General features: G+C 64.1%; 1 protein-coding gene across 15 annotated transcripts; it reads left to right on the forward strand.

Annotated features, from left to right (window-relative positions):
• The first annotated feature begins 131 nt into the window (after window positions 1-131).
• Window positions 132-24,967, forward strand: TSPAN4 (tetraspanin 4). 15 transcript variants are annotated; one of them, XM_028832996.2, is made up of 9 exons: window positions 132-340; window positions 4,479-4,578; window positions 8,023-8,102; window positions 20,505-20,696; window positions 22,348-22,422; window positions 23,402-23,503; window positions 23,583-23,714; window positions 23,802-23,885; window positions 24,426-24,967. In XM_028832996.2, exons 3-9 carry the CDS (start codon window positions 8,040-8,042, stop codon window positions 24,492-24,494), a joined length of 717 nt encoding a protein of 238 aa, XP_028688829.1. In that variant the 5' UTR covers window positions 132-340; window positions 4,479-4,578; window positions 8,023-8,039; the 3' UTR covers window positions 24,495-24,967. The 15 variants fall into 15 exon arrangements, with proteins under 15 accessions (XP_028688829.1, XP_014968778.1, XP_077817747.1 ...); XM_015113292.3 differs by having other exon boundaries at window positions 132-209; XM_077961615.1 differs by having other exon boundaries at window positions 261-1,673.
• The last annotated feature ends 1,742 nt before the right edge of the window (window positions 24,968-26,709 follow it).

Genomic DNA, 26,709 nt, shown 5'->3' on the forward strand with positions numbered 1-26,709 from the left:
GGGGATTCCCCATGCGGCCCGGGGCTCCTGGGCCTGCACGGCCGCGGCAGCAACAGACGACACACCCCCGCCCACCATCTTGGTGCGTCCCGGAGCTACGGCGTCTGAGCAGGGCCGAAAGCCGCGGTGGCGGTTCGCGTTTCTCGTGTCCGCTTGACTGACAGCTGCGCGGAGGGAGCGGACGAAGCGAGCGGGAGGCGGCGGCGCAGGTAGAGCGCCCGGGGGGTCGTGGGGGCGTGCGGCCAGGGTCTCGCGGCCCGAGGTGTCCGACCGGGAGCGGCTGGAGCCGGACGCGAGCGGGGCGCGCGAGTTCGAGCCTAGAGCCGACACGCAGCAACAAGTGGGGTCCGGCGCGGGGGCTTGGGGAGAGGGCGGGCGCGGACCGGGGCGGGTCTTCCTGCTGCCCCTCTTGGCCCCGCCGGGTAGTGGGTCCCTCCGCCTCCGCCTCTACTCGCGGGGTGTCCGGGGCTCTCGGCGCCGAGTTCGGGGGTCCCATTCTGGACGCGGCCCAGCCCCTAGGAGCGCCGTCCTGGCCTCGGCCGCGCAGTTACGGCCCCCGCCGGCTGCTCCCCGCCCCGGCCTCCTGTCCGCGTTCTTTCCGCTCCTTCCCAGGAAGGGGGTCGGGGTGCGCCCTCCCCGGTCCCGGCTCTGCTGGGCTGCTGGCCGTCCCGACGCTGAGACGCGCCTCTGAGCACGGGGAGAGGGGGCCCGGGAGGGAGGTCGGGGAGGGCGTCGTGGAAGAGGTGCTCTTTGAATTGAACCTTGAAGACCCCGGCACAGGGGACCCCTGGGCAGACTCCCGGAGGCTGCACTGGCAGGACCCGCTGAAGGCCGCAGCTCTGCCTTGCCCTGGAGCTCAGGGCCTACGGAGGACGAGGGAGGGGGAGCCCGTGTCTCTCGGATGGAGTGCGGGGGGGCTGGCACCAGCACCCTCCTTGCTGTGCCCCTAGGGTGGGGGTGAGGAAATGGGGGGTCGGTGTGCAGTAGGAGGCAAAGAAGACTCCTTGGAGGTGCCAGGTAGGCTGTGGGGGGGTGGGTGGGCTGCAAAGTGGCACCCATGGGGGGGCTCTGGGCTGGGGCTTCCAGCTGGGGTGGGACCTGTGCTGGGTTCCAGGCATCAGCTGCCGCTTTCTCAGGGCAATGCTGGGTCTGCCTTAGTTGCAGGGGAGGAGGATGAAGGGTTTTCTGGATCCAGAGTGGTGCTGGCCAGATCCACTGCACACTTGGGATTTCTGCTCCCAACCTGGCCAGGGCCCTGGGCAGCTTCCCCAGTGGCGTTTGTCATACCCCACCCAGCCACGTGCAGAGCCACGAGCGGAGGCCACTTCCCTTCCCTGACCCCCTCCCCCCAGGATGAGTGGACGCACATCCTGCTCTGGCAGAGGGGCAGGACAGGGGCCGTGAGTAACGGTGGCCTGGGGTCAGAGCCAGGCTCAGCTGCAGAGGCTGCTGGTGGCTGTGGAGGTGAGGGAGGAAGGGGGGTCCGGGATGTTAGCAGGGTGGGCCCTGGGGAGTGGGTGGGGGCCCGGAGGCTTCCTGGAGGAGGGTCCAGGGCCTGTCCTGCGCCTGTTCCTGCCTGCAGGAGTTGTTTACTCGGAGCACGGGGCGGGGAGAGTAAGCTGCCCTCCAAATCCTGGCTTGGGCCAAGCTGACATTCTTGGAATTCCAAGTGTGTAAGCTTCCTATCCCTCCATTTCCTAGCAGAGCCCCTGAGACCTGGAGACTGCCCCAGCCTCAGGCTCTGTGCCCCTCCCCCGAGTCCCCACCACATGTGTGTGGAGGCCGCTGGGGAGCCCAGGCCTGTCCTCAGCCCTGACGGGGCTATACCTGAGGACCCTGGGGAGCCTGGGCCTGCCTCAGCCCTGGCTGGTGCGTCCCCCTGAGAGCGTGTGGGGCGGAACAGCCTGGGGCCTGGGCCCGACCCTCCTCAGGCTAGCGGGGGTGGGAGGGAGCCTCCTGGGGGGGCAGGGCACTGTGCTGGCCAGCAGGGGCCGGTGGGGGCCCCTCTCTCCTGGGTGTGGAGTGTTGGTACAGACCCGGCCTGGCTTCTGGGGAGGGCCTGGGATGGGGCCAGGAGGCGAGGCACTGGTTTCATAGAAGGGGGCGTTGTGGAGCCTCCTGTGGTCAGCACAGGGCACAGGGAGCGGAGGGTGGGCTCCCCCAAGCGCTTCCTGCTAGAGGAGGGGTCACTTCAGGGCAAGTGACCAGGGGAAACCCATGATTGAAGTTTTAGCTGCTGAGCCCCTCCCACCCCGGGTGTTGCCCTGGAAACAGGCCAGCCACGGGACCGGGAGGGCTGGGAGGGGGGAGCACGGGCTGCGCCCTCGCTGGGATTCAGCTGAACTTGCACTCTGGTCTGGGATCACAGCCCGTGTTTCCCTATCTGTGAAGCTCAGGTGGGACCAGAAACTGCCCACCAGGAGGGCTGCATCCCTCCTGCCACTGAGACCAGGCATGGCCTTTGGCTGGGAGAGGGTGATCATGGTGTGTGTCCGCAGCCTCGCCCCCACACCTGTGCCCCTTGGCCCTGTCCATGGCTGGGACAGATGTGTGCTCACCCTGAGGATGTTGTGGGGTGGGATGGGTGCACACGGCGTCACGAGCACACGTGCCCGACACCTCAGCGGTGCACACAGCCAAGGCCACTGCTTGCCGTACCCACAACGTCCGCGTCCTCCCTGCAGTCCTGGGAGATCAGCATTTTGAGCAGTGGGGTCTGTAGATGGGGCCAAGGCTGAACTGGCCCCAGCCTAACCACTCACATGCCTGGGCTGGTGGCATTTGGGAATGTCACTGCCTGCCATGCAGCTGCCCAGGCCTGATGTGCCCCCCAGACTGTTCTGTAGGGGTCTAGGTTGCACGGGTCAGGGCCCGGGCTGTGGTGGGATGGCACCTGAGGTGCGGCTGCTCCTGGAGCCTGGGGGTTGTGGGAAGGTGCCCCCCACCCAGGGTCCTAAGTGTGTTGCTTTCACCCCCAACTCCCAGAAGAGAAATACCAACAGTGCAGGGGAGGGTTACGGGGAAGGCCTGGAGTGTGGGGTTGGCCTCGGTGGTCCTGGGAGGAAAGACTGGGGAACCTCTGGACGGTCTGTCCCTCCCCTGGGGCTGGTGGGGGGATCAGAGTGGTGTCTCCAGCCTCCAGGGCTCAGGTTTGGGTGGGAGAGGCCTAGTCCCACCCAGACTCTGTGTGCAGCCCCCAGTCCCTGCTCCTTGTATGCATGAGGGGGTGCTAGCTTGCTTGGGACCCCCCCGCCCAGGGTGAGGGCCTGGGACGGGCACTGGGGCCCCACAGGGGCTGAGGCAGCCAGGAAGCCCACAGCATAAGCTGTTTGTGTTGGCGGGCCTCCCTGCTTCCTCAAAGCTACCTCAGAGCCTGTGAGCCTGGGGAGTCAGGGTGTGTGGGCTTGGCTCTGCTGTCTGTCCTGAGCTGCCCCTGCTGGGCTGTGTGGCGACCCCAGGCTCTGGGCTGGGCCAGGACTGAGCTGCTGCCCTGCTGCTGGGGCTCAGAGAGGCCGCTCCACTGGCCTGGCACCCAGGCTACTGCAGACAGGCTGCTCTGTCGCATGGGCAGGCCTCTCTTGGGGGGGGACCTCCCTCTGGCTTCGTGGGTGTCCGAGGTCTCCTTGCAGCTCAGTCCCCTGGGGTTTTCCAACCTGCAGAGCTCTGGGTGTCTGTCTCGGGGCCCTCGCTCAGCCAGGGTTGGGTTGGAGCCTCTATGGTTCCTCCTGCCCTTGGGCTACTGGAAGGACAGTTACCTCACTCCAGAGAGCCGGGTCTGAGGGGCGAGATGTTGCGGGGTGGAGCCAGCAGGGCAGGGAGTGCTGGGCACTGCGTTTGGCTGCCCAGGTGAGTTTGGGGCTTCTCCCTGGCCAGAAATCCATGAGTGGCAGGAGGAGGACAGACTCCCCAACCCATGGTGGAGGAGGGCCTTGAGGGTCCTTGCTGACAGCTCCATGGGGAGGGCGCGAGGCCCCCTTCCTGAGCTGGGGTGTCTGCTCAGAGCCCAAGGCAGGGTGGGGTGGGAGTGCTCCTGCCTGGCAGGAAGCAGACAGCAGGCTGGACCAGGGGTCTGGGACCCCAGCGGGGAGGCACTGCTGCGTGTCTGTGTGGGTGCAAGCGTGTGCCTTGGCCTGTGTCTCTGCATGTCCCTGTGCTGTGAGTATATGTCTTTGAACATGTGTTCTCTGCACACCGTGTCTCTGTGAGTGAGCCTGTGTCCCTGCCTGGCTGTCTCAGAGGCCTGAACGGGCAGAATTTGGTGACTCAGTCATTGATTCAAAGCTCTCCTGGTTGGGGCTACTCCTCAGTGGTCTTCTCCCCCGAGTCTGGTGGTGTATCCCCCTGCCCACCCCCGACTGCCCCTCTGCCCTGTAGGGACCTGGCCCCAGGTGGGTGTTCCCTGCCCTTGTCTAGGAGCATCTCTGGCTGTGCTGAGGATGGAAGCCAGGGCTCCACTCTGCCCGTCTTTCCTTCCGCAGAGCTTGGGGCTGCCTTGGTCGCACCCACCGCCTGCCTGCCCACTGGTCAGCCTTCAGGGGCCCTGAGCAGCGCCTGGCCTCTTTCCTGTGGCCAGCCCAGGTATGTCACAGCCCGGCGGGGCTGGATGGTTGTGGTGGGCAGCAGTGGGCTTGCCTCTGGGTCTCACTTTGCCGGCCCAGGGGCCTTGCCAGCCGGACACTTTGACAACACACCTGAGCGTCTAATCGGAGCTCCCGTGGGGAGGGGCTGGACTTTGGAGACAGGGTCCCAGAACACCCTGGCTGGAGTGTTGAGGAAGGACCCTCCCCAGCTGAGCTCTGACACTGTGGCCTTGCCCGGGCCCCTGCCTGTGTCTGAGCAACCCAGTGTGAATCCTGAACTTGGCAACAGGAGCAAGCCCAGCCCCTGCTCCTACTGGCCCTCGGTGGCCTTGTTTGAGGTTTTTTTTTTGTTTTATTTTTTTTGTTTTTTTTTTGAGGGAGTCTCGCTCTGTCCCCCAGGCTGGGGTGCAATGGCCGGATCTCAGCTCACTGCAAGCTCCGCCTCCCGGGTTTACGCCATTCTCCTGCCTCAGCCTCCCGAGTAGCTGGGACTACAGGCACCCGCCACCTCGCCCGGCTAGTTATTTTTTGTATTTTTTAGTAGAGATGGGGTTTCACCTTGTTAGCCAGGATGGTCTCGATCTCCTGACCTCGTGATCCGCCCGTCTCGGCCTCCCAAAGTGCTGGGATTACAGGCTTGAGCCACCGCACCCGGCCTGTTTGAGGTTTTTGATTTCTTCTTGAATAGGCCTCATCTGCTCACCTGGGTGATGTGTGCAGGGCTTTGTAGATGGGAAAGGGGGTGACAGGGGTCTTGGGGGGCACTGGGACTGCATCCTGGGTGCTGGGCTGAGTGCAGGCACCCAGAGCAGCTCTCCCTTTGCCCTCCCACCCGCATGGGACCCTCGAGCCTCGCCCGCCACTTCTCCTTCCAGCTCTCCCTTTGCCCTCCCACCCGCGTAGGACCCTCGAGCCTCGCCCGCCACTTCTCCTTCCAGCTCTCCCTTTGCCCTCCCACCCGCGTGGGACCCTCGAGCCTTGCCCGCCACTTCTCCTTCCAGCTCTCCCTTTGCCCTCCCACCCGCGTGGGACCCTCGAGCCTTGCCCGCCACTTCTCCTTCCAGCCCCAGCCACAGGGGGATGCAGGAGAGATGGGGCAGGGGTGCCACTGGCTAGCCTGGTGGCAGATGCTCTCCTTGGGGTGGCTCAGGTGGAGTTTTGGACTGCAGGTGGGGTCTGGCTTCTTCCAGTCAGCCTGGGGTCCTCCCAGGTCCCCGTGGCACCTCCCCTTGCCTGGCCCACGAGTAGGTGCTCTGAGCGCTGCCCAGGTCACATGCGAGCTCCCTGGAGGCGCTGCCCACGGCTGAGTGTCTGCCCTCGGGTTGTACCCGCATGGCCGGCAGAAGGGGGCCGGGCGTCATGCGGGTGTTTCCGTCAGGGTCGGGGTCCCAGGGTTCCTGGGGTCTCTGCTGGGCCCCGATGCGTGGCCTCCGTTCTGACCTATTCCTGGGACCCAGACCCACCAAAGAACCCTCAGGGGAAGGACAGGGTAGGGGCCATGGGAAGCGCCAGGATGGCCGTGTGGACCTTCAGGGGACCTCCAGACTAGCCTCCTGTTCCGGGGGCCCCCTATCCCCTTCCCCCAGTGAGGACCTGGGCATGGGGTGCTGCCGCGGGGCTAGGGCTGCAGTTCTCTACAGAACCCTTGGGGGGCAGCAGAGGCTTGGGGCAGGTCCTCAGGGGCCGGCAGAGGTGCGGGACCTCCCTGGGCACCCAGGTCTCCCACGGCAGTCCTCCCCAGACCTGCCACCTCCCACATCAGTTACTCCAGGAGGACCCAGGCCTCCAGAGATGGCCAGCCCTGCCAGGGAGCACCCCTTCCCCTCCCTTAGCGGTCTCTCCCTCCTCTTCCTCCTTCCCTTCCTCATGCCCGACCTCTGGGCTTCAGGTCACCTGCCAGGAATCTGGGCCACGTGCTTCCCAACGCCGTAGGGCCCTTGTGCCCTGCAGTGGTGCTGCGGCTTCAGAGACGTGGGGTAGGCTGCGGGGCACAGCTGGGGGCCTCTGTCCCCATCTCCGGTTGTGGGAGGCGTGTGCGCACCCGGCGTGATGACACCCAGGAGTGCAGGCACATCTGCGCACGGGGCCAGTATGTCTGTACCTGTCGGGGGCGGGGTGGGGTCTCTTACAGGCTGATTTCCAGCCGGGGCTTGAAGAAAATGAAATTCTGGGCCTCTTGTTTAAAAATTACCAAGAATTTCAAGACGGGAACAGCAGAGCATCAAGCCAGCTGGGGTGGGTGCGAGCGACTGCCCTTGAAGCCGGCCCCGCTCCCGCCTTGGGGACTACACGGGGCGGAGGCCGAGCCGTGCCCACCTGGAAAGCTCTGGGTGTGGCCTGGGGCTGCCCGCCTCCCGCGGGGCTGCCTGCTCGGGGGGATGTCTCAGCAATCACACCTGCGCTCTTCTGTGTTGTGGAACCTCTGGTATAGTCAAAGACTCAACGGCCCCCGCTCCAGGCAGTGCAGGCTGACCCAGCCCTCCCCCCCGTCCGCCCCCGGCACTCAGGGCTTCCCAAAGCGCCCGGGGCGGAGTCGCCCCAAGTTGCCACCAGACAGCAACGGGGTAACCCTCCATTTGCGTGGTGCTTTGCGTATTGTTCGCGTGGTCGGAGGTCTCCAAGCCCGACCCGGGGCCGGGGTCCAGGCGAGGTACCGTGGGGGAAGGGCTGGGGGCGTCGGTCGCGGGCCAAGAGCTGCCCAGGTCTCATCCCCAGGCCCCGGCCCCGGTCCCCAGTCCCCTCAGGCGTCCTTCGCGAGCATCTTCCTGCCGCGCGCGCAAGGTGGGGAGGGCTGGGGCGCAGGCGCCGGCAGAGGGGCCGGGGTCGCGGCTGGTGCGTTGCCGGGGGCTGCGATTGGTCGGCCCGGGCGGAGCGCTGGGGTTTGCCGGGCGGTGCGGCGAGGAGGGGAGGGGGTCCGCGCGTGGGCGGAGCCGCCGGGGATTGGCCGGGAGGGCGCGGGGCGGGGCGCGCGAGGTCGCGGGGCGCGGGGTCCGCAGCGCGCGGGCCGGGCAGGTGTTGGGGTCCCGCAGCCGGGGTCCGTGCGGATCCGCGCGTCCCGCTGCCACCGCGGGGGCCAGACCGGGAGCGGGAGCGGGGCCGGAGCAGGCACCGGCCGGCGGGATGGGGGTTTCCGGGGCGGCGGGCGTGGGGCGCTGAGAGGCGGCCCCGGCACACCCGGGCGAGATGCGCCGCTCCAGCACGGACGAGTCCACGTACCGGCGCAGCCCCTCTCCGGAGGGCAAGGAGCCGGGCTTCGCGCGCGGCGGCCCCTTCCGGCGCTACAGCAGCCTGTACGGGCGCGCGGGAGGCGGGGACGCCGGGGGCGCCTTCTTCGGCCTGCACGCGAATCCCGGCCCCAAGGCGGCCCAGGCGCGCTACACGTCGCCCAAGGGCAACAAGTACGTGGTCTTCTACCTGGACCTCTCCTTCATTTTCCTCCTAGAGCTGAAGCGCTGCGGCATGGCGCGCGCCTGCCTCCAAGCCGTTAAGTACCTCATGTTCGCCTTCAACCTGCTCTTCTGGGTGAGTCCGGGCGCCGGGGTGGGTGCCCGGGAAAGACCCGGGGTTCCTGCCGCGGCGGGTCACGGGGTCTGGGAGGCCGGAGTCGCTGCCCTGGCCGGGCGTTGGGTGCGGTTGGGGGGGTGGTCCAGGAGGACCCAAGACCGCTGCTCCGGCTGGGGCCTGGACTGGGCGGGTGGGGAAGGTTTTCGCTGGGTCTGACCCCTGCACTCCGAGAGGCTGCCCCACGCCCCGGCCCCCTCTCCTCTACTCTCTTGATGGGACGGGACACGTTGCACACGTGCGCGCCGGGCAGGACCACCCGGGCACTGCGCCTCCCTTAGGGTCGGGATTCCAGTCCGGGTCGTGGCCCGTTTTGCGCGGGGCCCCGGTGCCTCCCCTGGGCCCGCCCCCTCCCCGGTGCAGCTGGCATCCTTGCTTCGGCCCCACTCCTCCAGGCAGGCGACCTGCCCGGCCAAGGGACTCACTTCCGAGGGGTTGAGCCGGCTGCCGCCAAGGTTCCCCAGTCGCCGGGAGGCGCTGCGGAAGGGAATCCCGGACACTGAGCAGGGCCGTGGGCCATGAGTGCTCGCGGCAGACCCTGGCTTTCCCGCGCCTCCGGCAGCAGAGGCTTCCCTAACTTTTGCGGAGGTGGTGTCAGGTGTGCTCAGACCTGGAGTGGTGTCTAGGGTGGGCCCTGTGTGCTGGGCGGGGCAGAGCTGAAGTAGAGGGAGGACAAGGTTCCACCCCAGCCCCAAGTCGGCAGGAGGTGGGGCAGGACTCCCACCTGGCCAGGTTGGAGCACGCCTCATGGAGCCGCCACCCTGTCCTGTCCCTGGCCCCTGTGGAGGGCAGTTGGAGTTGGGGGTGGCCAAGGATGACCTGGGCCGGGCCTGGGGCTTTGCTGGCTGGGCTGGGGGAGGTGAAGTGATGCCAAGGTCATTCTGTGCCCTATCCTTAATTCCTGAACCAGCTGCTGCAGCTGGGAGTCAGGGGTGTGGCCTCAGCTTCGCCCGGGCTCTGGGCGTCAGGAGGCTGTCCATCTGCATGAGATCCAGCTGGGGCCAAGTGCCCAGAAGCCTGGGTCCGCCTTCCCATCTCTCTCCTCCTGAGCCCTGGCTCCTTCTCTCGCCAGCTTGGGGTGGGGGCTGCGGGGGTCCCTGGGAGGGACAGCAGCCTGGGTTGCCTGCCGGGTGTGACCCAAGGAGCCTCCTGGTCCAGACATCCACCTCCAGAAGGGGTCACCCCAAGGGTTTGTTTTCTGCAAGGGGCTCTTGAAGGGGTGAGGTCCAGGCCTGAGGGGTGCCTTGGAGGTAGGGGGGTGGGAGACATGGGTTTGGGCTGGAGCTGGTGGGTGTGGGGGGTGGGCTGCAGGTGGCTGAGTGACCAGAGTGTTTCTGTGATGGGGGGACGGGACCGAATGACTGAAGGGCAGTGGGTGTGGGGGCCCGGCAGGCAGGCAGGTCCTGGGAGGGGAAGCCCTCTCCTCTGTCCCCCCTCCTCCCCTCCTCCGTGGCCTGGACACCTGCCTTCAGGGAGAAAGAAGAGGGTCCCCGGGGGGGGTCTCTGCCCTGAGAGCAGCCCACCTTCATGGAAGACCCCAGGTAGACCCCGCTTTGCTCTGTGAACCCCAAAGAGGCCTCCATTTCTTTTTTTTTTTTTTTTGAGATGGAGTCTCGCTCTGTCGCCCGGGCTGGAGTGCAGTGGCTGGATCTCAGCTCACTGCAAGCTCCGCCTCCCGGGTTTACGCCATTCTCCTGCCTCAGCCTCCCGAGTAGCTGGGACTACAGGCGCCAACTCACCTGGCTAGTTTTTTGTATTTTTTAGTAGAGACGGGGTTTCACCGTGTTAGCCAGGATGGTCTCGATCTGCTGACCTCGTGATCTGCCCGTCTTGGCCTCCCAAAGTGCTGGGATTACAGGCTTGAGCCACCGCGCCCGGCCAAGGCCTCCATTTCTACCGCTGGCAGACACACTCCGCTGTCCTCAACCTGGGAAGGAACACACCAGGAACCCTCTTGGGACCCTGTTCTAGGCTGGAAAATCCAGTTCTCTCTTTTTTATTTTTATTTTTTGAGATGGAGTCCTGCTCTGTGACCTGGAGTGCAGTAGTGTGATCTCGGCTCGCTGCAACCTTCCGCCTCTGGGGTTCAAGCGATTCTCCCACCTCAGCCTGCCGAGTAACTGGGATTACAGATGTGCATTACCGTGCCCGGCTAATTTCTGTATTTTTAGTAGAGACGGGATTTCACTATGTTGGTCAGGCTGGTCTTGAACTCCTGCCCTCATGATCCACCGTCTCTGCCTCCCAAAGTGCCTCCCAAAGTGCTGGGATTACAGGCGTGAGCCACCGTGACCGGCCCCAATTATTTTTTATTATTCAATCACCACCTGCTGCCCAGTCCAGCAAACTGGAGCCCCGCTGGCCTCATACACCAGCCTTGGCCCCCCCAACCCTGGGCTGGTGCCCAGTGGGGGTCTGAGGGCGGGAGTGGGGCAGGGGAAATAAGAATGGGTGGGGGTTTAGTCAGGAGAGTCTGTCCTGGGCTGACGTCCACACCTGCTGTGCCGTGAGTCACTGTGAGCTAAGCCCCCTTCTCCTGGCAGGAGGCTATTTCAGGAGTCAGGCCTAGTGCCCCTTCCCCAGGGCTCCTTTCCTTTTGGGGGTGCCAGCTCTCTGTAGTAGGGGCTTTTGCATTTTCAACTCATCTGTCCTGCCAGGGGGCAGAGCCTGGCCCGTTCCTCCTCAGAATAATTTCCTCCGTCTCCTCGGGATGAAGCTCAGGGGTTAAGGTGGTGGGAGGGGTATCCCCCTGGTGGGACCCCAAGAGCCCGTGTGTGTCTGTCCTGACCCCCCGCTGCCGGAGTCCTGCTGGGCCTGTGGGGAGGGCGTGGGGGAGCCCCAGTGGGCAGCCAGTGACCAGAGCCATGGGCAGTGGTGGGAGCCGGGGCGGGATGAGGAAAGTTGTGTGTGACTGGGGGGCTGTGCCCGTTCTGGGTGTGGCTGTGGGTGTGGAGGCAGAGGCTGAGCCCTGTACGTGGTACAGGTGTGGCCAGGATGAGGGGTCCTGTGGCACTGGGAGGAGTTGGGGGGCTGAGAGTGGGGGACCCGTGCCTGGCTCCTGTGCAGTGGTCAGGGTGCAGTGATGGTTCTGCAGCTTCCCTCTGCCCCCACCGTGCCTGTCTGCCCCTTAGCTTTGCTCTCCTGTGCCCTCAACCCCAGCCTGGCACCTCTTTCTCCTGCCTTTGCCTTCATGCTCTTCTCAAAGTCCCCCTTCTTCCAAATGCAGACCCTCCAAGGCCCTGACAGTACTCCTGGCTTCCAAGGTCTCTTTGGGTCCAGACCTGAGCCCCCTTCCACACCCACGGTCAGACTGGTTCCCTGGCTGAGACCACAGTCACTAACTGGACCTGGGGCAGCCTTGGGGCCTACTTGAGTGGGGGGGAAGGAAGGGGCTCGCTCCAGAAGACTGACTGACGTATTTGTTTACAGCGTTGGTTCGGATTTCCTGGGCAGGCATCTTTGCTGGGGTTTGGGAGGGTAGGGCTGCTTGCAAGGGTCTGTACTCAGAGCCTCCAGCTTCGGGTGGAGTGGGGAGGGTTCCTGGGGCAGGCAGGGTGGGGAGGTAGGATGTGTCCTGGCCTGGTGGTGGGGCACCTGGTGGGGCCTTCAGAGTTCAGAGCAGTGGTGCCAACTCCTAGCCCCATGGGCATCTGGGGACACACTGCCTGCCTTCAGCTAATAGGAGCCCCCCCCCGGTGATGGCAGCTTCACTGGGGCACAGCCACTGAGCCTGCCTTTGAGCCCTCCCTGCACAGGGTGGGGAGTGGGAAGCACAAGGCCTGTGATGGGGCCCGGGTGTCTCCTGGGAGCCCCATTCTGGGGGAAGCTGGGTGCAGGGCCCGTGAGCCTGAGCAAGGTGTCGTGGGTCCAGGCAGGTGCCGACACAGACACAGGTCAGCAGTAGTGAGGGCATATGGGGGCTCTGCTGCCTCAGGACCCCCACCTTCAGGCCTCTGTGCTGCCTCGTCAGCTCAACCTCTGCCAGCAACGCTCTTCCCTTAATGGAAGTGGAGGTCCCAGGGGCGGAGGGGAGAGGACGGGGCCTGCAATTCCTGCCCATCAGGGGTGGAGGCGGCTGAGCTCCTTAGCAAGGTGCCACCACCAAGGGCTGTCCTCCTGCCCGCCTGGCCTCGGCTCCTTCCCGACGCTGCTCCTCAGGGTGGGTGCCGCTCCCCTTCCCCTCCCCGCCCCAGCACCAGAAGCTCGGCGGAAGCTCAGGCCCTCTCTGCACTGTGTGGTTAGGGCCCCTCTGGGGGGCCGGGGTGGAGGTCGGAGTCCTGCCTGCCACTGTGGGACGCCGGGCAGGTCCTGCCCTCCTTGGGGCCTCATTTTCCCATCTGCACCACGTGGGGCGGTACAGGATGAGGTCCCCAGGTGCTGGCCTGACCCGGGGGGGTGAGTGGAAATGTGGGAGGCCCCTCAACCCCCTGCCACCTGCACTGACCCCCCGGGAGACACCCAGGTGGGCAGTGTGTCGGAGCCATGTGGTCCAAGGCCCCAGCCTGGAGGGGACACGGGGACTGTCCTGGCTCTGTCCTGTTTGAGCTGTCAACCCTGGAGGTGTGGGGGCCCCTCAGCCTGACTGCCCACTCTCTGTTGCCCCAAAGGAAGGTCCTGGCTGCGCTTGGGGCCTCTGCTCTGAGATCGGCAGTGAGCCTGGTGGAGGGGTGCGGCGGGGGCCAGTCTTTGGCTTCCCCTCCCCTGGGATGAGTTGAGGCGATGTCTGGCAGATGCCATGGCGAGCCCGCCTGGCGCTGGCCTCTGGGCAGCACAGTGTCCCCGAGGGGGGCAGAGGGCTCTGCCTCCAGCTCCCAGGCCTCTCTGAGGAGTTCAACATCCCAGGCCAGCCTTTGGGGTGGGGATGGCGGCAAACTCCCAGCATCCATTTCTGAAGGAAGGCCCTGATCCTGGCAACCACAGTGTGTCTGAGCCTTGGGAAGTGTGTGGCTCCCGGTGGGTGGGCAGCAGCAGAGGTCGGTTGGGGGCACTGCCTGCCCAGCTGCGGGCTCCAGGTAGCTCTGGTGCTGTTGGGGGTAGGTCAGACCTGTCCACCTGGTGACACAGGCCTGGCACCATGGACCTCTGCAGGCTCCAGGTCTCAGCTGGTGGCAGGGCAGGCAGGCCGGGCCTCGGCGTGGAGATGGCTCTCTCCGGGGGCAGAGATACGGCATTGGCAGCTCAGGGCTGCAGAGGCAGGCAGAGAAGTCAGGAGGCCCACGCAGGGGGACGGGAGTGAGCGTGGGGGCCTGGGTTCCCAGCTGCACCTGTGTGATGTGAGCCGTGGCCCTGGCCTGACGACGGCCGGCTTGCCTCCTTGCGGCTCCCACGCAGCCCTGCTGCACCCACAGCCCCGCTGGGTCACAGTCTCCTCCTGGATTCCTCCCCGCCCTCCAGCAAACTCCTACTCACCCTGCAGGACCCAGCATTGGCACCCTGGGCAGGTGCCCCCTGATGAAGGCTGTTCTGCTCTCCCTGCCTTGGACACTGGCCTCATGGTGGGCCTTGGTCACTAGGTGGGGCTGGTCTCCTCATCTCTGGGCCCTGGGGGCCCTTGGAGAGCTCCTAGGTTCAGGGGTGAGGGAACGGAGGACAGATGGGGGTGTGGAGACAGGATGTTGCTCGGGGCCCACAGCTTTAAGGAAACAAATCACAGCGAACCACACATTGTAAGTGGACAGACTTGTAATCCCTGGAAACCAGCATCCCAGCCATGATGGGATGTTCCCGTCAGCCCAGAGGGTCCTGAGGCTGTGCTGGCTGCCAGCATCCCTGTCTCTGGACAGAGCCCTGGTTCCTGCGGGGACTCAGCCCCCCCATCCTATCCCAAGGACGTGGCTGGCAGCCCAGCCATCTGCCACACACAGACACGTGGCCGGAGGGGCAGGGGGCTGAGGATGGAGAGCCGGTCAGCACAGCCCCCGTGGGCCTGGAGGGAGCACACTCCATGGACTCCAGTGACTGCACCCCTGCCCGAGGCCTCCAGGAGGCTCAAGGGGGCCGTCCCCCAGCACCTGCCCAAGAGGCTCAGGTGGGCTGTCCAGAGCAGAAAAGAAGGGCAGAGCGGAGAATGCACAGGCCTCAGCAGCACCTGCACACGCTCAGCGCTGGGGGACGGCCCCCCGAGCCTCTTGGGCTCCTAGTCTTGGGCTGAGCCATCAGTTGCTGCTGAAGATCAGGGTGAGCAAGTGTCTGATGGACTGAGCCTGGGGCCAGGTGTGCTGGACGGACATTGGCCAGAGATGGTCTCAGGCAGGTACTGGGGACAGGTTCTGGGCATCGGACAGTGTGAGCTGATGCCTGGGAGAAGGACGGGCCCCGGGCACTGCTGACTCTGGAGGTGAAGAGGTCTGGGATGGAGCCGCTCGCCTGGGCTGTTCCCCCAGCTGCCATCCAGGGTTCCTCTCCCCATCTGTCACGGGGCGGCGTCAGCCTCCCGCTGAGCTTGTGTCTGGCCTGGTGGGGGCAGCAGTGAGGGAGGGAGGTTTTAGCTGATTCCCATTTGTACTGAGTGCGTGGGGATGGGATGGAGCTCCTCTGGTTTCCGGGGCCAGGCCCAGATGCTGGGTGGGACCCTGGTAGGATACACAGGCTGCCAGCCACACCCCCAGCTGCTGCCCCTCTGGCTGCATTTGACCAGAGGGACCTGGCCCTCCTGGCCTCAGCCCTGCTCATCCTGCCTTTGATGTTCTGTCTCCAAGCAAATGGGGTGCATTTTCTCTTGCACTTGAAGGCTATAATTTTCCTGCCAAAATGTTTTAAAAGCTGCACACACAGAAACACGTTCAAAATTGCAGGTAATTTTATTAACCACGTGCACACACTTTATCTGTGTGGGTCTACCAGCGTGCAGGTGCAGCACGCTGGGGCCTGGGGGACGCTGGGTCGCAGGGCAAGACTGCGCGGGTGTGGCCACGTGTGATGCTGTGAGGCAGCATCTGTGGCAATGTGGGCTGGTGTCTGTCACAGTGTGTGTGACTGAGCCAGGGCCCTGGCGACACCGGGTCGCAGGGAAGGCTCCGTCTCAAAAAAAAAAAAAAACCCAAACTAAAAAAAACCCAAACAAAAAACACACACTGTGTGTCTGTGGCCACGTGTGATGGTGTGAGGCGTCTGTGGCGATGTGGGCTGTCGTCTGCCACAGTGTGTGACCGCCCCGCCTGGTGACAGCGAGTGGGTGGGTCTTTCCTGCCATCTCGGGTGGAGGTGAGGATGTTTCGTGGAGTGTTAATTAGGGAAATCAGTTCCCACCAGGGCTGGGGCAGTTGTGGAAGGGGTCCAGGGCTGGAGGTGTAAGGCCCCTTCCTGCCCAGCCCCTGTGGAACGTGGGTGTCCCACACCTGGCATGGCACCAGTCACTCTGCACACGTCCTCCCTGTGCCCTTCGAGGCATCCCCTTGGGGCGAGGGGAGCTCGGAACCGCTCATTTTCCTGCTGACAGGAGAGGTGTGCCGTCCTTGGAAGGCAGAGGCAGACGGTGCAGGCGGTTTTTTTTTTTTTTTTTTTTTTTTTTTTGAGACTGAGTCTCTGTCGCTCAGGCTGGAGTGCAGTGGTGCTATCTTGGCTCACTGCAAGCTCTGCCTCCTGGGTTCACGCCATTCTCCTGCCTCAGCCTCCCGAGTAGCTGGGACTAGAGGTGCCCGCCACCTCGCCCAGCTAATTTTTTGTATTTTTAGTACAGATGGGGTTTCACCGTGTTAGCCAGGATGGTCTCGATCTCCTGACCTCGTGATCCGCCCACCTCACCATCCCAGAGTGCTGGGATTACAGGCGGGAGCCACCGCGCCCAGCCCCAGTTTGGGTTTTAAATGACAGTTTTCTCTGTTGCGCCAGCACCTCCCCTAAGTTCAGGGACCTTCACCCACCAGCCTGGGCATTTAGCCTGGAATGCAACTTGCGGGGTTGCTTGGTGCTTGAGGCCAGGATATGCTCTGAGCTGGCGATGGCCATCTCTTTTTCTGGGGCCTCTTGTTTCCCTCTGACCTTCTGCCCTCATCACCTGGTGATCTGGACCCAGGGCCATATCCCTTCTCTGCCCAATTCTTGGGGCAGTGACCATGTCAGGCCATGTGTGGTGCCCTGTCTGCCCCTCCACGAAACCTGGGAACTGTGGGAGGACATGGGGACAGCCCAGGGCCAGGCTGGGGTTCCTATGTGCTCCTCGAGAATGCCCCTCAGTTCCGCACCGCCTTGTCTGAACTGGTCTGTACCTGGTGTGCGTGTCCTTGTGCCCGACGGTCTGGAGGGAGCACTGAGGGAGCCGTTGCCTCCAGGCCTCTCCGGTGCTCCAGGATGTCACGAGGGACACCTCTCCAAAGATGCGTGGGTGGGGGTGCTGAGTTAGCAGTCAGCACCCTCAAGAGCCCGTCCCCCAGCTGCTGGTGTATCCCGTAGCAGGGCCAGGTCCCCCAGGAAGTGGGGGCATCTCTGTAGAGTTGGCAGACCCTGCCCACCCTGGGGCTGTGGCCGAAACCCGGTGCTCCAGTGAGGACAGATTCTCTTAATTAGGGATGTCCCCGGCACTTGTGCCACGGAGCTGGCCTCTGGTCCTGCACACTCCAGACACATCCACCCTGGCTCACACACCCCGCTCACAAGCACCCCGGTTTCCATGCACCCCAGGCTCCCACGCACCCTGCTCACACGCACCCTGGTTCCCACACACCCCAGGTTCCTGCGCACCCCGGCTCACATGCACCCCCATTCACATGCACCCCAGGCTCCGACGCATCCTGGCCAACAAGCATCCTGGCCCACATGCACCCCCCGCTCACACGCACTCCGGCTCAGATGTACCCATGCTCACACACACCCCGGCTCACACACCCCCCCGGCTCACACACATCTCTGGGGTCACATGCACCCCAGCTTACACGCACCCCGGCTCACACCCATCCCGACTCACACACCCCTGCTCACACGCACCACCGGCTCACACCCATCCCGACTCACACCCATCCCGACTCACACGCACCCCTGCTCACACGCACCCCTGCTCACACGCACCCCGACTCACACCCATCCCGACTCACGCACCCCGACTCACACCCATCCCGACTCACACCCATCCCGACTCTTACACACCCCTGCTCACATGCACCCCGACTCACACCCATCCCGACTCACACACACCCCGGCTCACACGCACCCCCGGCTCACACGCTCCCTGGCCCCCATGTACCTCGGCTCACACACACCCCGGCTCTCACACACCCTGGCTCACACGCACCCCGACTCACATGCACCCCGACTCACGCACCCCGGCTCACAGGCATCCTGGCCCACACACCCCGGCTCACACGCACCCCCGGCTCACACACACCCCGGCTTACACGCACCCCCGGCTCACACGTTCCCTGGCCCCCATGTACCTCGGCTCACATGCACCCCAGCTCACACGTGCCCCAGCTCACACGCTCCCTGGCCCCCATGCACCTCAGCTCACACGCACCCCAGCTCACATGCACCCCTGCTAACACACACCCCCTCTCACAGGCACCCTGGCTCACACATGCCTCAGGCTCATGCATCCCTCCCCTGGTGCATCTCTGGGCAGCCCTCTGCCAAGCTGTGCTGGCTGCCACCCCCAAGCCTTTTCCTGGTCTCCTGGGAAGCCTCCCCTATCCCCCTAAGCTGCTTCTGGGGCTGGGTTTACTCAGAAGCAACACCCAGGCCGGGCGCTGTGCCCAGGTCTCCTTTTTTTTTTTTTTTGAGACGGAGTCTCGCTCTGTCACCCAGGCTGGAGTGCGGTGGCCGGATCTCAGCTCACTGCAAGCTCCGCCTCCCGGGTTCACGCCATTCTCCTGCCTCAGCCTCCCGAGTAGCTGGGACTACAGGCGCCCGCCACCTCGCCCGGCTAGTTTTTTGTATTTTTTAGTAGAGACGGGGTTTCACCGTGTTAGCCAGAATGGTCTCGATCTCCTGACCTCGTGATCCGCCCGTCTCGGCCTCCCAAAGTGCTGGGATTACAGGCGTGAGCCACCGTGCCCGGCCCCAGGTCTCCTATTGGCTCCTTAGCAGTACCCCTGGAGCCATGAGGGGCTGTGTGGTCAGAGTTAGCCCTTGCCTTGGTACTCCGAATCCTGGGGCCCAGAGCACAGGGGTGACCCCTCTTCCTGCACCCGGTCTGTCCAGCTCCCCTGCGCCCCTGCGCCCCGTGCCTGGCCTGCTGGGGAGGGGCTCTGGGCTTGGGTCTTAGAGCTCAGCAGGCACCAGGAGCCAGTGGCTCGGCAGAGCTTCCCAGGACAGGCCCTGCGCCGGCAGCCTCCGGACAGCCTTCTGTTGTGAACGTTAAGCAGAGATGCTGCCTCTGGAAGGCCGGGGGACAGAGCCTGCATTCTCCCCAGGACGGCCTGAGCATGTGTGGGACTCGTGGGCCCCAGCAGGGGGGATTCTGCTCTGAGGGGATTTCACCCTGTGGAGTCCAGAGGGACCCAAGACACCAGTGAGAGGCCTTGCCTGAACCTCTGGGCACCAAGTGACCACGCCGGCCTTGGGCAGGGAGCCGCGTCCCATCTCCCCAGCACGGGCTCCTGCCTGCCTGCCTGCCAGCCAGTGAAAGGGTGGCGGCCTCCAACCTGCAGCCTGGCCTGGCTGATGCACTGCTCAGGGAGGGGCAGGGGAGCGTGCACATGAGGAGGGGGCATCTCCCACCCCCAGGTCCCCTGAGGCAAGAGTCTTGGGGCCCATGGGGCCTGCGGGAGCCCTGCCAGGGTGGAGGCCCCAGGCCTGTCTTGAGCTGAGCTGGTGTGGCGGGTGGGGGTGGGGTGGCTGCTGGTGGCCAGCAGCTCATCTCCCAGCCTTGGTTTGTATCTGGAAAGTGGGGTGTGAGTCTGGCCACTGGGGCTTGGGAGGCTTTTATGGGGTGACTTGGGGCTTCTGGTAGCCCCCAGGGAACCCCCAGAGCCTGTGGTCTGGGTGGTCCGAGGGGCTCCATCGGGTGGAGGGGTGGCTTTGCCAGCCTACTCCCAAGTCCCGTCCAGTCGGGTGGGGCAGGGATCCCCCAGGGCTGCCCGCCACCCGCCTGGGTGCCCACGCTGCGGACCAGGAGCTGGTCAGCATTTCCCGGCGACTGCTTACCCCATGCCCAGGTCTGGAACGTATCTTCCGTCTCCTCCTGAAACGGCCCAAGCCCGAGGCCTCAGCGTCTGAGGGTGGGGGTCCTGTCGGACCCCTGCTTCCCTTGAGACCTTGCTGGGCTGGCAGCCTAGCACCCTCTCTCCGGGCGCAGGACCCCCTCGTCTCCCCCGCCTTTTCCTGTTTTAATTGATTTTTATAAGAACAAGCACTTAGGAAACACAGTAAGCTCCAGCGGTTACAGAGGCTGCGGGAGGTGCTCCTGGGGGACCCGCCTTCTCCGTTCCCGCCAGTGCCTGTAAGAAATCATAACTTGGCTGGGCACGGTGGCGCACACCTATAATCTCAACACTTTGGGAGGCCAAGGTGGGTGGATCATGAGGTCAGGAGATTAACATCAAGACCATCCTGGCTAACATGGTGAAACCCCGTCTCTACTAAAAATACAAAAAAGTAGCCAGGTGTGGTGGTACATGCCTGTAGTCCCAGCTACTTGGGAGGCTGAGGCAGGAGAATCACTTGAACCTGGGAGGCGGAGGAGGTTGCAGTGAACCGAGATGGCGCCACTGCACTCCAGCCTGGGCAACAGAGTGAGACTCCATGTCCAAAAAGAGAGAAAGGAAAGAAAGAAAAGGAAGGAAGGGACGGAGGGGGGCGGAGAGGGGAGAAGGGAAGGAGGAGGGGAGAGGGGAGAGAGACAAAGTGTGAGGGAATCAGCATTTCTCCTGCTACGAGTGACAGCCCTGCTACGAGTGACAGCCGGGGACATCACAGAGACCTTCTTGGGAAGTGGGCACCGGAATCCTCAGGCTGCCTGCCAGGAAGCCCCATCCCGGAGTGAGGGCCGGGCTGGGTCTCCCTGACAGCAGTCTGGAAAGGCTGGAGTGGCCTGTCAGGTGGGGAGTGGGCTTCTGTGCTGGGCAGACCAGAGGGCGAAGTGGGGTTGGGGGTGTGCAGGCTGCGTCCTGGGGCCTAAGATCCCGCCCCTCTGGCTCCAGGCTGGGGGGTGGGCAGATGCCCCCTAGAGGGAGGTTCAGGGGCACGAGGGAGCCCCCACCACCGTGGCCAGGGATTGTGGGTTTGGGGATGGGGTGCCAACCCAGGGTGTCGGGAAAAGACTGGCCTGCCCTGGACACCCCCCAGGGCTGCCGTGGGATTTAGCAGGACTCCGGGTGGTTCTGGCTCAGGCCGGCAGGCGGTGTGGCCTTGGCTTGCGGGCCAGGCTCTGCCCTAGGGTCCAGAGCTTGTGTTGGGGCCTCACCCTGTCTCTCTCATGTTGCTGTGCCCCAGCTGGGGGGCTGTGGCGTGCTGGGCGTCGGCATCTGGCTGGCCGCCACCCAGGGGAGCTTCGCCACGCTGTCCTCCTCCTTCCCGTCCCTGTCGGCTGCCAACCTGCTCATCATCACCGGTGCCTTTGTCATGGCCATCGGCTTCGTGGGCTGCCTGGGCGCCATCAAGGAGAACAAGTGCCTCCTGCTCGCTGTGAGTGCCGGGGCCCAGGCATGCTCTGGGTGGGACCACGCAGGGTGGGGCTCTGGTGGTCCCCAGGCCTTGGCTGCTGCAGTGACCCCCAGACGCGGGCCCCACCTCTAGGGCCTGACCTCCAGGTTGGGAGTGTGGCCACTGTTGGGTCTTCTGGGCTGCACTGGGGCTGGGGCTGATTTGTGGAGTGGGGGCGGGGGTCACTCGAGAACATGCTGTAGCTTGTCAGGAGCCTCCCTTGACGGGACACTGGCCCTGGTGAGCACAGGCACAGCCCCATACACGTGTGCACAGGCATGCACAGCCTTTCATGGGCTTGCGGTCTCCATGACTCATTCCTGACCACCCCACCCCCACTGTGGCCCCTTCCCCAGCTCCTTGTCCGGGGCCGGGTCTCTCAGCTCCCTGGGACCGTCTGCTGGGACCCTCCCAGCCCCCACCTCCCCTCAGGGATGGACTTATAGGCAGGGATGTGTTTATCTTCCTTGGAAATGTTCTCATCACAGATAATTAAAAATGAAAAGGGCTCCTAGATGGAAACACAGGCTTGCTACCGATTAATATGCCTGGCTGAGGCCGTGGGCCTGAAGCAGGTCTGCAGCCTGCTGAGGTCCTAAATCAAGAGGCTTCAGATCACCTCTTTGTCTGAGAAGCCCTGGATGGGGTGGGGCTTCCCTTAGATCGCCTCAGCCAGCCCACTCCCCTCCATACCCCTTCTTGGCAGTGAGCCCCCCATCTCTCAGCCTCCCGGGCATCCGTTGGGGTCCAGAGCCCCCTGGAGGCAGTAGGTGGGGGTCTGTGGCAGCCCTGCTGGGGCTTGGAGCTCCTCCAACAGTTGAGGAAGCTGCTGTGTGTGGGCCCCGCCACGCCTGCAGGGATAGAAGCCCTACCCCTTTCCCACAGGCGACTGGGACCAGAACCCTGGGTACCTCCTGGGGGTGAGGGGCCCCTGTGTCCTTAGCCCAGCACCCTGTCTGCCCCACTCAGGCCCACTCTGCCTGGGCCCCCCAGTTCCTGGACACACCCTGTCCATGCCTGCCTTCCTCTTGCGGGTGTCAGTGACCTCTGCATGGAGGAGGAGCAGCAGGGCTGGGGTCAGGCTGAGCTTCAGGGCTGCCGCCAGGAGGGGGAAGCTTGCGTGGTCAGAGGTGGGGCTTGCAGCCTGTGGTCTTGCTGGAGGGGGCATCAGCCACCCTGGCTGCCCTGAGGGCTGTGACGTGGGAGTGGAAGGGGCCTCTGCAGCCCAGGTGTGACAGGCACCCCGCGAGGCACCCGCCGGACACTCACAGGCCCCTGGACGGAGGTGTCTGAAGCCAGCTGACAGGGGCTAGAGCCTTGGAACAGGGACTTGTGCCCATTGGGGGTGTCTGGGTTGCCCCAGGGATGGGGGCAGGGGAGGGGAGCCCAGGCCAGCCCAGGGCCCTACATTCAGGGGCTGAGCAGGACACGACAGCCACAGTCCCTGGACCTGGGGCCGAGGCTGAGGGTTCTGAGGTGGTGGTGGCATTCTGGGGTCTCGGATTGGGGGCCTGGCAAAGGTTTCCTGGCAGCACCAGGTATCCATGAGGTGTGTGGCCCTGGCCCCTGGCATGCTATGGGGTGGAGGCCGTGGGGCCTGCCAGGTCCCTGTCTGAGCCTGCCCCCCCCACAGTTCTTCCTGCTGCTGCTGCTGGTGTTCCTGCTGGAGGCCACCATTGCCATCCTCTTCTTCGCCTACACGGACAAGGTATGGCTGCCTCGGCCGCAGGCCCAGGTGCAGGGCTGGGGGCACTGTGGGCCCGGTGTGGACAGAGTGGCCCCCATCTGCCCTCCCTGGCGGCCAAGACAGCGAGTGTGGATTTACCAGGCCTGGAGGGGGAGCACCCCCAACCCTGGGAGGCTGTGCTGTGCCTCTGCGGTGACTGGGGCACGAGGGCACTGCTCCCCCACCCGGAGGGCGCGCCCTAGGTCGTCCCCCGACACAGCGTCCCGGGCCATCTGCTCCCAGCGCCTTGTCCTGGCTGCTCACCCTGGGGTTCTGCTCTGTAGAACGGCCTCTTCTCAGTCACTCGTTTATATATTCAGCCATTTGTTTATATTGGGATGAAGTCACTGCTATTGAGGCTGCACTCTGAGCTAGAACACAACACTGCTTTGTTTTGCGAATCACACTGTCTGTCCTTGGCCCTGGGGAGCTCCTGCCGTCGGCTGCTGGGTTCTCTGATGTGCCCCCATCAACAGACTTTTCATTCTGGGGCACGTCCTGACTTCCTGGCACTGTAGGGGGCTCCAGGCTCCTCCTGTATTCCCTGCCCTGGCCCAGGAATCAGCCCCTTTTCCAGGGTGCCCTGGGTCCTCACTGAATATTGGGGACCGTGGCCGGGGTGCTGGGTGGGCTCGGCGCTCATAGCTCCTGGCTTCCAGCTCACAGAGCACGGCTGGACGTGTCCTGACACGTGGAGTCACCTGTGTCCCTGTCTTCTGTCCCCCCAGGACCCATGGTCCTCCCCCAGCCTGGGGAGGAAGCCCGGAAGTGGGGGCCCTGGGCCTCAGGGCTGCTGGGAGGACTTGGGGCCGGTGTGTCTGCAGCTTGGTGGGCTAGGAAGGACAGGAGACACTTCAGGACCAGGCGCAGGAGGGGCCCAGCTTAGGGGCCAGCGAGGGGGTCTGGATGAGGGAGGCGGGGTACAGTGGGAGGGGCCCTGCTGACCCCCCCGCACCCCCAGATTGACAGGTACGCCCAGCAAGACCTGAAGAAAGGCTTGCACCTGTACGGCACGCAGGGCAACGTGGGCCTCACCAACGCCTGGAGCATCATCCAGACTGACGTGAGGCCTGGGCAGGTGGGCGGGGTCAGCGGGTGCCCCCTCCCCTCCCGCCTCAGCCCAACCTGAGCTTGTCCCCCAGTTCCGCTGCTGTGGTGTCTCCAACTACACTGACTGGTTTGAGGTGTACAACGCCACGCGGGTGCCTGACTCCTGCTGCCTGGAGTTCAGTGAGAGCTGCGGGCTGCACGCACCTGGCACCTGGTGGAAGGCGGTGAGATCCCCACCCTGGGGGCTGGCGGGGGCCTAGAGGGTGGGACCGGCAGGCCCTTCCGTGACATGCAGGACATGCCTCCTGCAGCCGTGCTACGAGACGGTGAAGGTGTGGCTCCAGGAGAACCTGCTGGCTGTGGGCGTCTTTGGGCTGTGCACGGCACTGGTGCAGGTATGGCCTGGGGACTGCAGACTCCCTGCTACCCCTTTGCTGGGGCCTTCTGAGCCCAGGGAACAAAGTAGCAAAGGCCTTGCCCCCAGGAACCCATGATCCGGGGAGGCTGGGGCAAAAGCAGGAGGGTGAGTTTGGGGGGATGGGCAGGGACAGCCTGTGGGGACGGTGGGCTCCCTCTTAGTGGACAGAGGCAGAGGCTGGTGTGGGGTGGAGGCCGGCAGCCGTTCGTGCTGGTTGGTGGCCCAGGACTGGCCAGTGCGCAGAGAGTGGCAGCTGGGGTCCTGGTGCCTGTGACCCCTGCTCTCCAAACTCCACAGCCCCCAGGAAGTCCTGGGTGTCCTCATGCTTGCGAGGCTCAGGGGAGGGTCTATGGCTTGAGCCGTAGGGGTTGGGTGGGGTGTGTGAGCCAGCAGGAAGCTGAAGGGCTCTGCCGCTGTGTCCCCTGCCCCGGGGTCAGGGCCAGGGCCAGGGCCCGCTCTGGGCTTGAGGCCTGAGGCCATGGAGCTGCTATGCCCAGCCCTCCTCCCCTCCCCACAGATCCTAGGCCTGACCTTCGCCATGACCATGTACTGCCAGGTGGTCAAGGCAGACACCTACTGCGCGTAGGCTGCCTGCTTCTCTGCCAAAAGGACGCCCACAGGGAGATGGCCGTGCCCACAGCTGCCTTTCCCACCACCAGCCTCGGTGCTCTGCCCCATGCTGGGAGGAGGGAGGGAGGGACAGGTGCCCGGAGCCCCCGGAACCCTGTTTCTAGAAGGCCCTGGCTCAGGTGGCTTCAGGGCCTCCAAACCCCCCCTGGGAGGGGTGGCCACGTGCTGGCTATGGAACCCAGGGCAGGGGTGGGAGGGGTCTCCAGTACTTTTTATATTTACATATTCTCCAAAGCAGTGTTCACACGGGTGCCAGCCTGTGGCCCCCAGCCTCCCGGGAAGCGGGTTGGGGCTGCAGGAACAGGGGCTTGGCATCCTGGAAGTGGCCCCACTGGTCCTGGTGCTCCAGGCAGGGCCATGGACCCCTTACCTACATTCCACAGTGGGCCCGTGGGGCTCCTGGTGCATCCTAATAAAGTGTGAGCCGCAGCCCTGCGTCTACTGCTAGTCTGCCTTCCCTACCCCATCTTCCCTTCTGGCACCCAGGCCTGGGGCAGGGCAGCCTCTGGCATGAGGCTTAGGCAGAGCCCTGTGGCTGTGGGGTCACCTGGTGCACAGGCTTGGGGGGAGCCGCCTGCAGAGGACTCTCCAGACTTCTGGTTTTAAGGAAATCATGACATTAGCTCTAAGAAGTGGTGATGGGGCCAGACACGGTAGCTCACACCTGTAATCCCTTTGGGAGGCCAAGGCGGGTGGATCACTTGAGGTCAGGAGTTTGAGACCGGCCTGGCCAACATGTTGAAACCCTGTCTCTACTAAAAATACAAAAATTAGCCAGGTTTGGTGGCAGGAGAATCGCTTGATTCTGGGAGACAGTGCAGTGAGTGGAGATCGCACCACTGCACTCCAGCCTGGATGACACAGGAAGACTCCATCTCAAAAGAAAAAAATAGTAATAAAAATATAAAAAAAGTGCCAAGCGCCCTCGGGGGGTGGGGGGGAGGGGGCGTCCCTGAACTGCCGGCCTGTGCTAGGTGGGCTTCCCTCTGCTTCACCCCCAACCCCAGGGTCTTCCTCCCCAAGTGGGGCTCTCCTGCCCAAAAACGCCCACCCCAGGGCCTCCTCCTGAGGCAGGGCTCCTTCCATATCACCCCCACCCTGGGGCCTCCTGTCGAGGTGGGGCTCCGCTTTTCCCCCGTCTATTTTGTTCCTAGAACTCTGCCCTTTAAGTGAGCTGGCAGCACAAAGCAGTTATCACAGGGCACAGAAAAAACATGCATCAAGGTGCCTGCCACAGGATTCTCACAGCCAGGGTGAGGGTTGTGTGGGGACACTGGCCACAGAGATGACAGTCAGTTCAGGTTGGGGCATCTGATCCCCAAACTACCCCACAATCTCAATTTCCAGCTAATTCCTGCCTCACCCTCTGCCCATCACCCTGGAGACAGAGCCCGCTCTAGGCGTCCTATCCTATGTGGCATCCCCACCCCTGCTTGCACCCAATGCTGATCTGGCAATGCCTAGCTCCAGGCCCACACCACCCTCCCAGGCCTGCGTGTCCCCTGCCCTCACTCTGACGGAAGCCACAGGATCCCTGAGAACGAACTCAAATGTTAGCGTCAGCGCCTCTGGGGACACAAGGTCAGTGCCCCAAAGCCAGTGGCAGCTTTTGTTTTTTTTTAGAGAAGGTTTTTGGAGTGTAGTTGATCACAGCTCACTGCAGCCTCAACCTCATCAAGTGCTCCTCCCACCTCAGCCTCCTGAGTAGCTACGAGTACAGGCCCATGCCACCACGTCTTGCTAACTTGTATTTTTAGGGGGTAGAGACGGGGTTTCACCATGTTGTCCAGCATTCCTCCCGCCACGGCTTTCCAAAGTACTGGGATTACAGGCATGAGCCACTGCACACACCACCTGTATCTCCTACACCCATGTCAAGCAGCAGCAAAGCAGTGGGAAGGGCTGCACCTGCAGTGTGGCGGCTCACAGGCCTCCCTGACATCCAGGCCTTTCTTAGGCGTGGGTGCCTTGGGCCAACCCAGGACCCCCTCCCCAGCTTCTGTCCTGTGGAGGAGACCCCACCATGCTTCTTACCACCGGCTGGAGATGTCCTGACCCCCCTGCCCACCACACCCTGATGTTACTGACTCTGAACCAGAACCAGTGCCCACCCTGGCCTCACCGTCCCTCACCCCACGGCATTCTCAGGCACGCCCAGGCCCATCCACTCC

Source organism: Macaca mulatta, chromosome 14 (genome assembly GCF_049350105.2).
Source record: "Macaca mulatta isolate MMU2019108-1 chromosome 14, T2T-MMU8v2.0, whole genome shotgun sequence".
Classification (NCBI taxonomy): Eukaryota; Metazoa; Chordata; class Mammalia; order Primates; family Cercopithecidae; genus Macaca; species Macaca mulatta.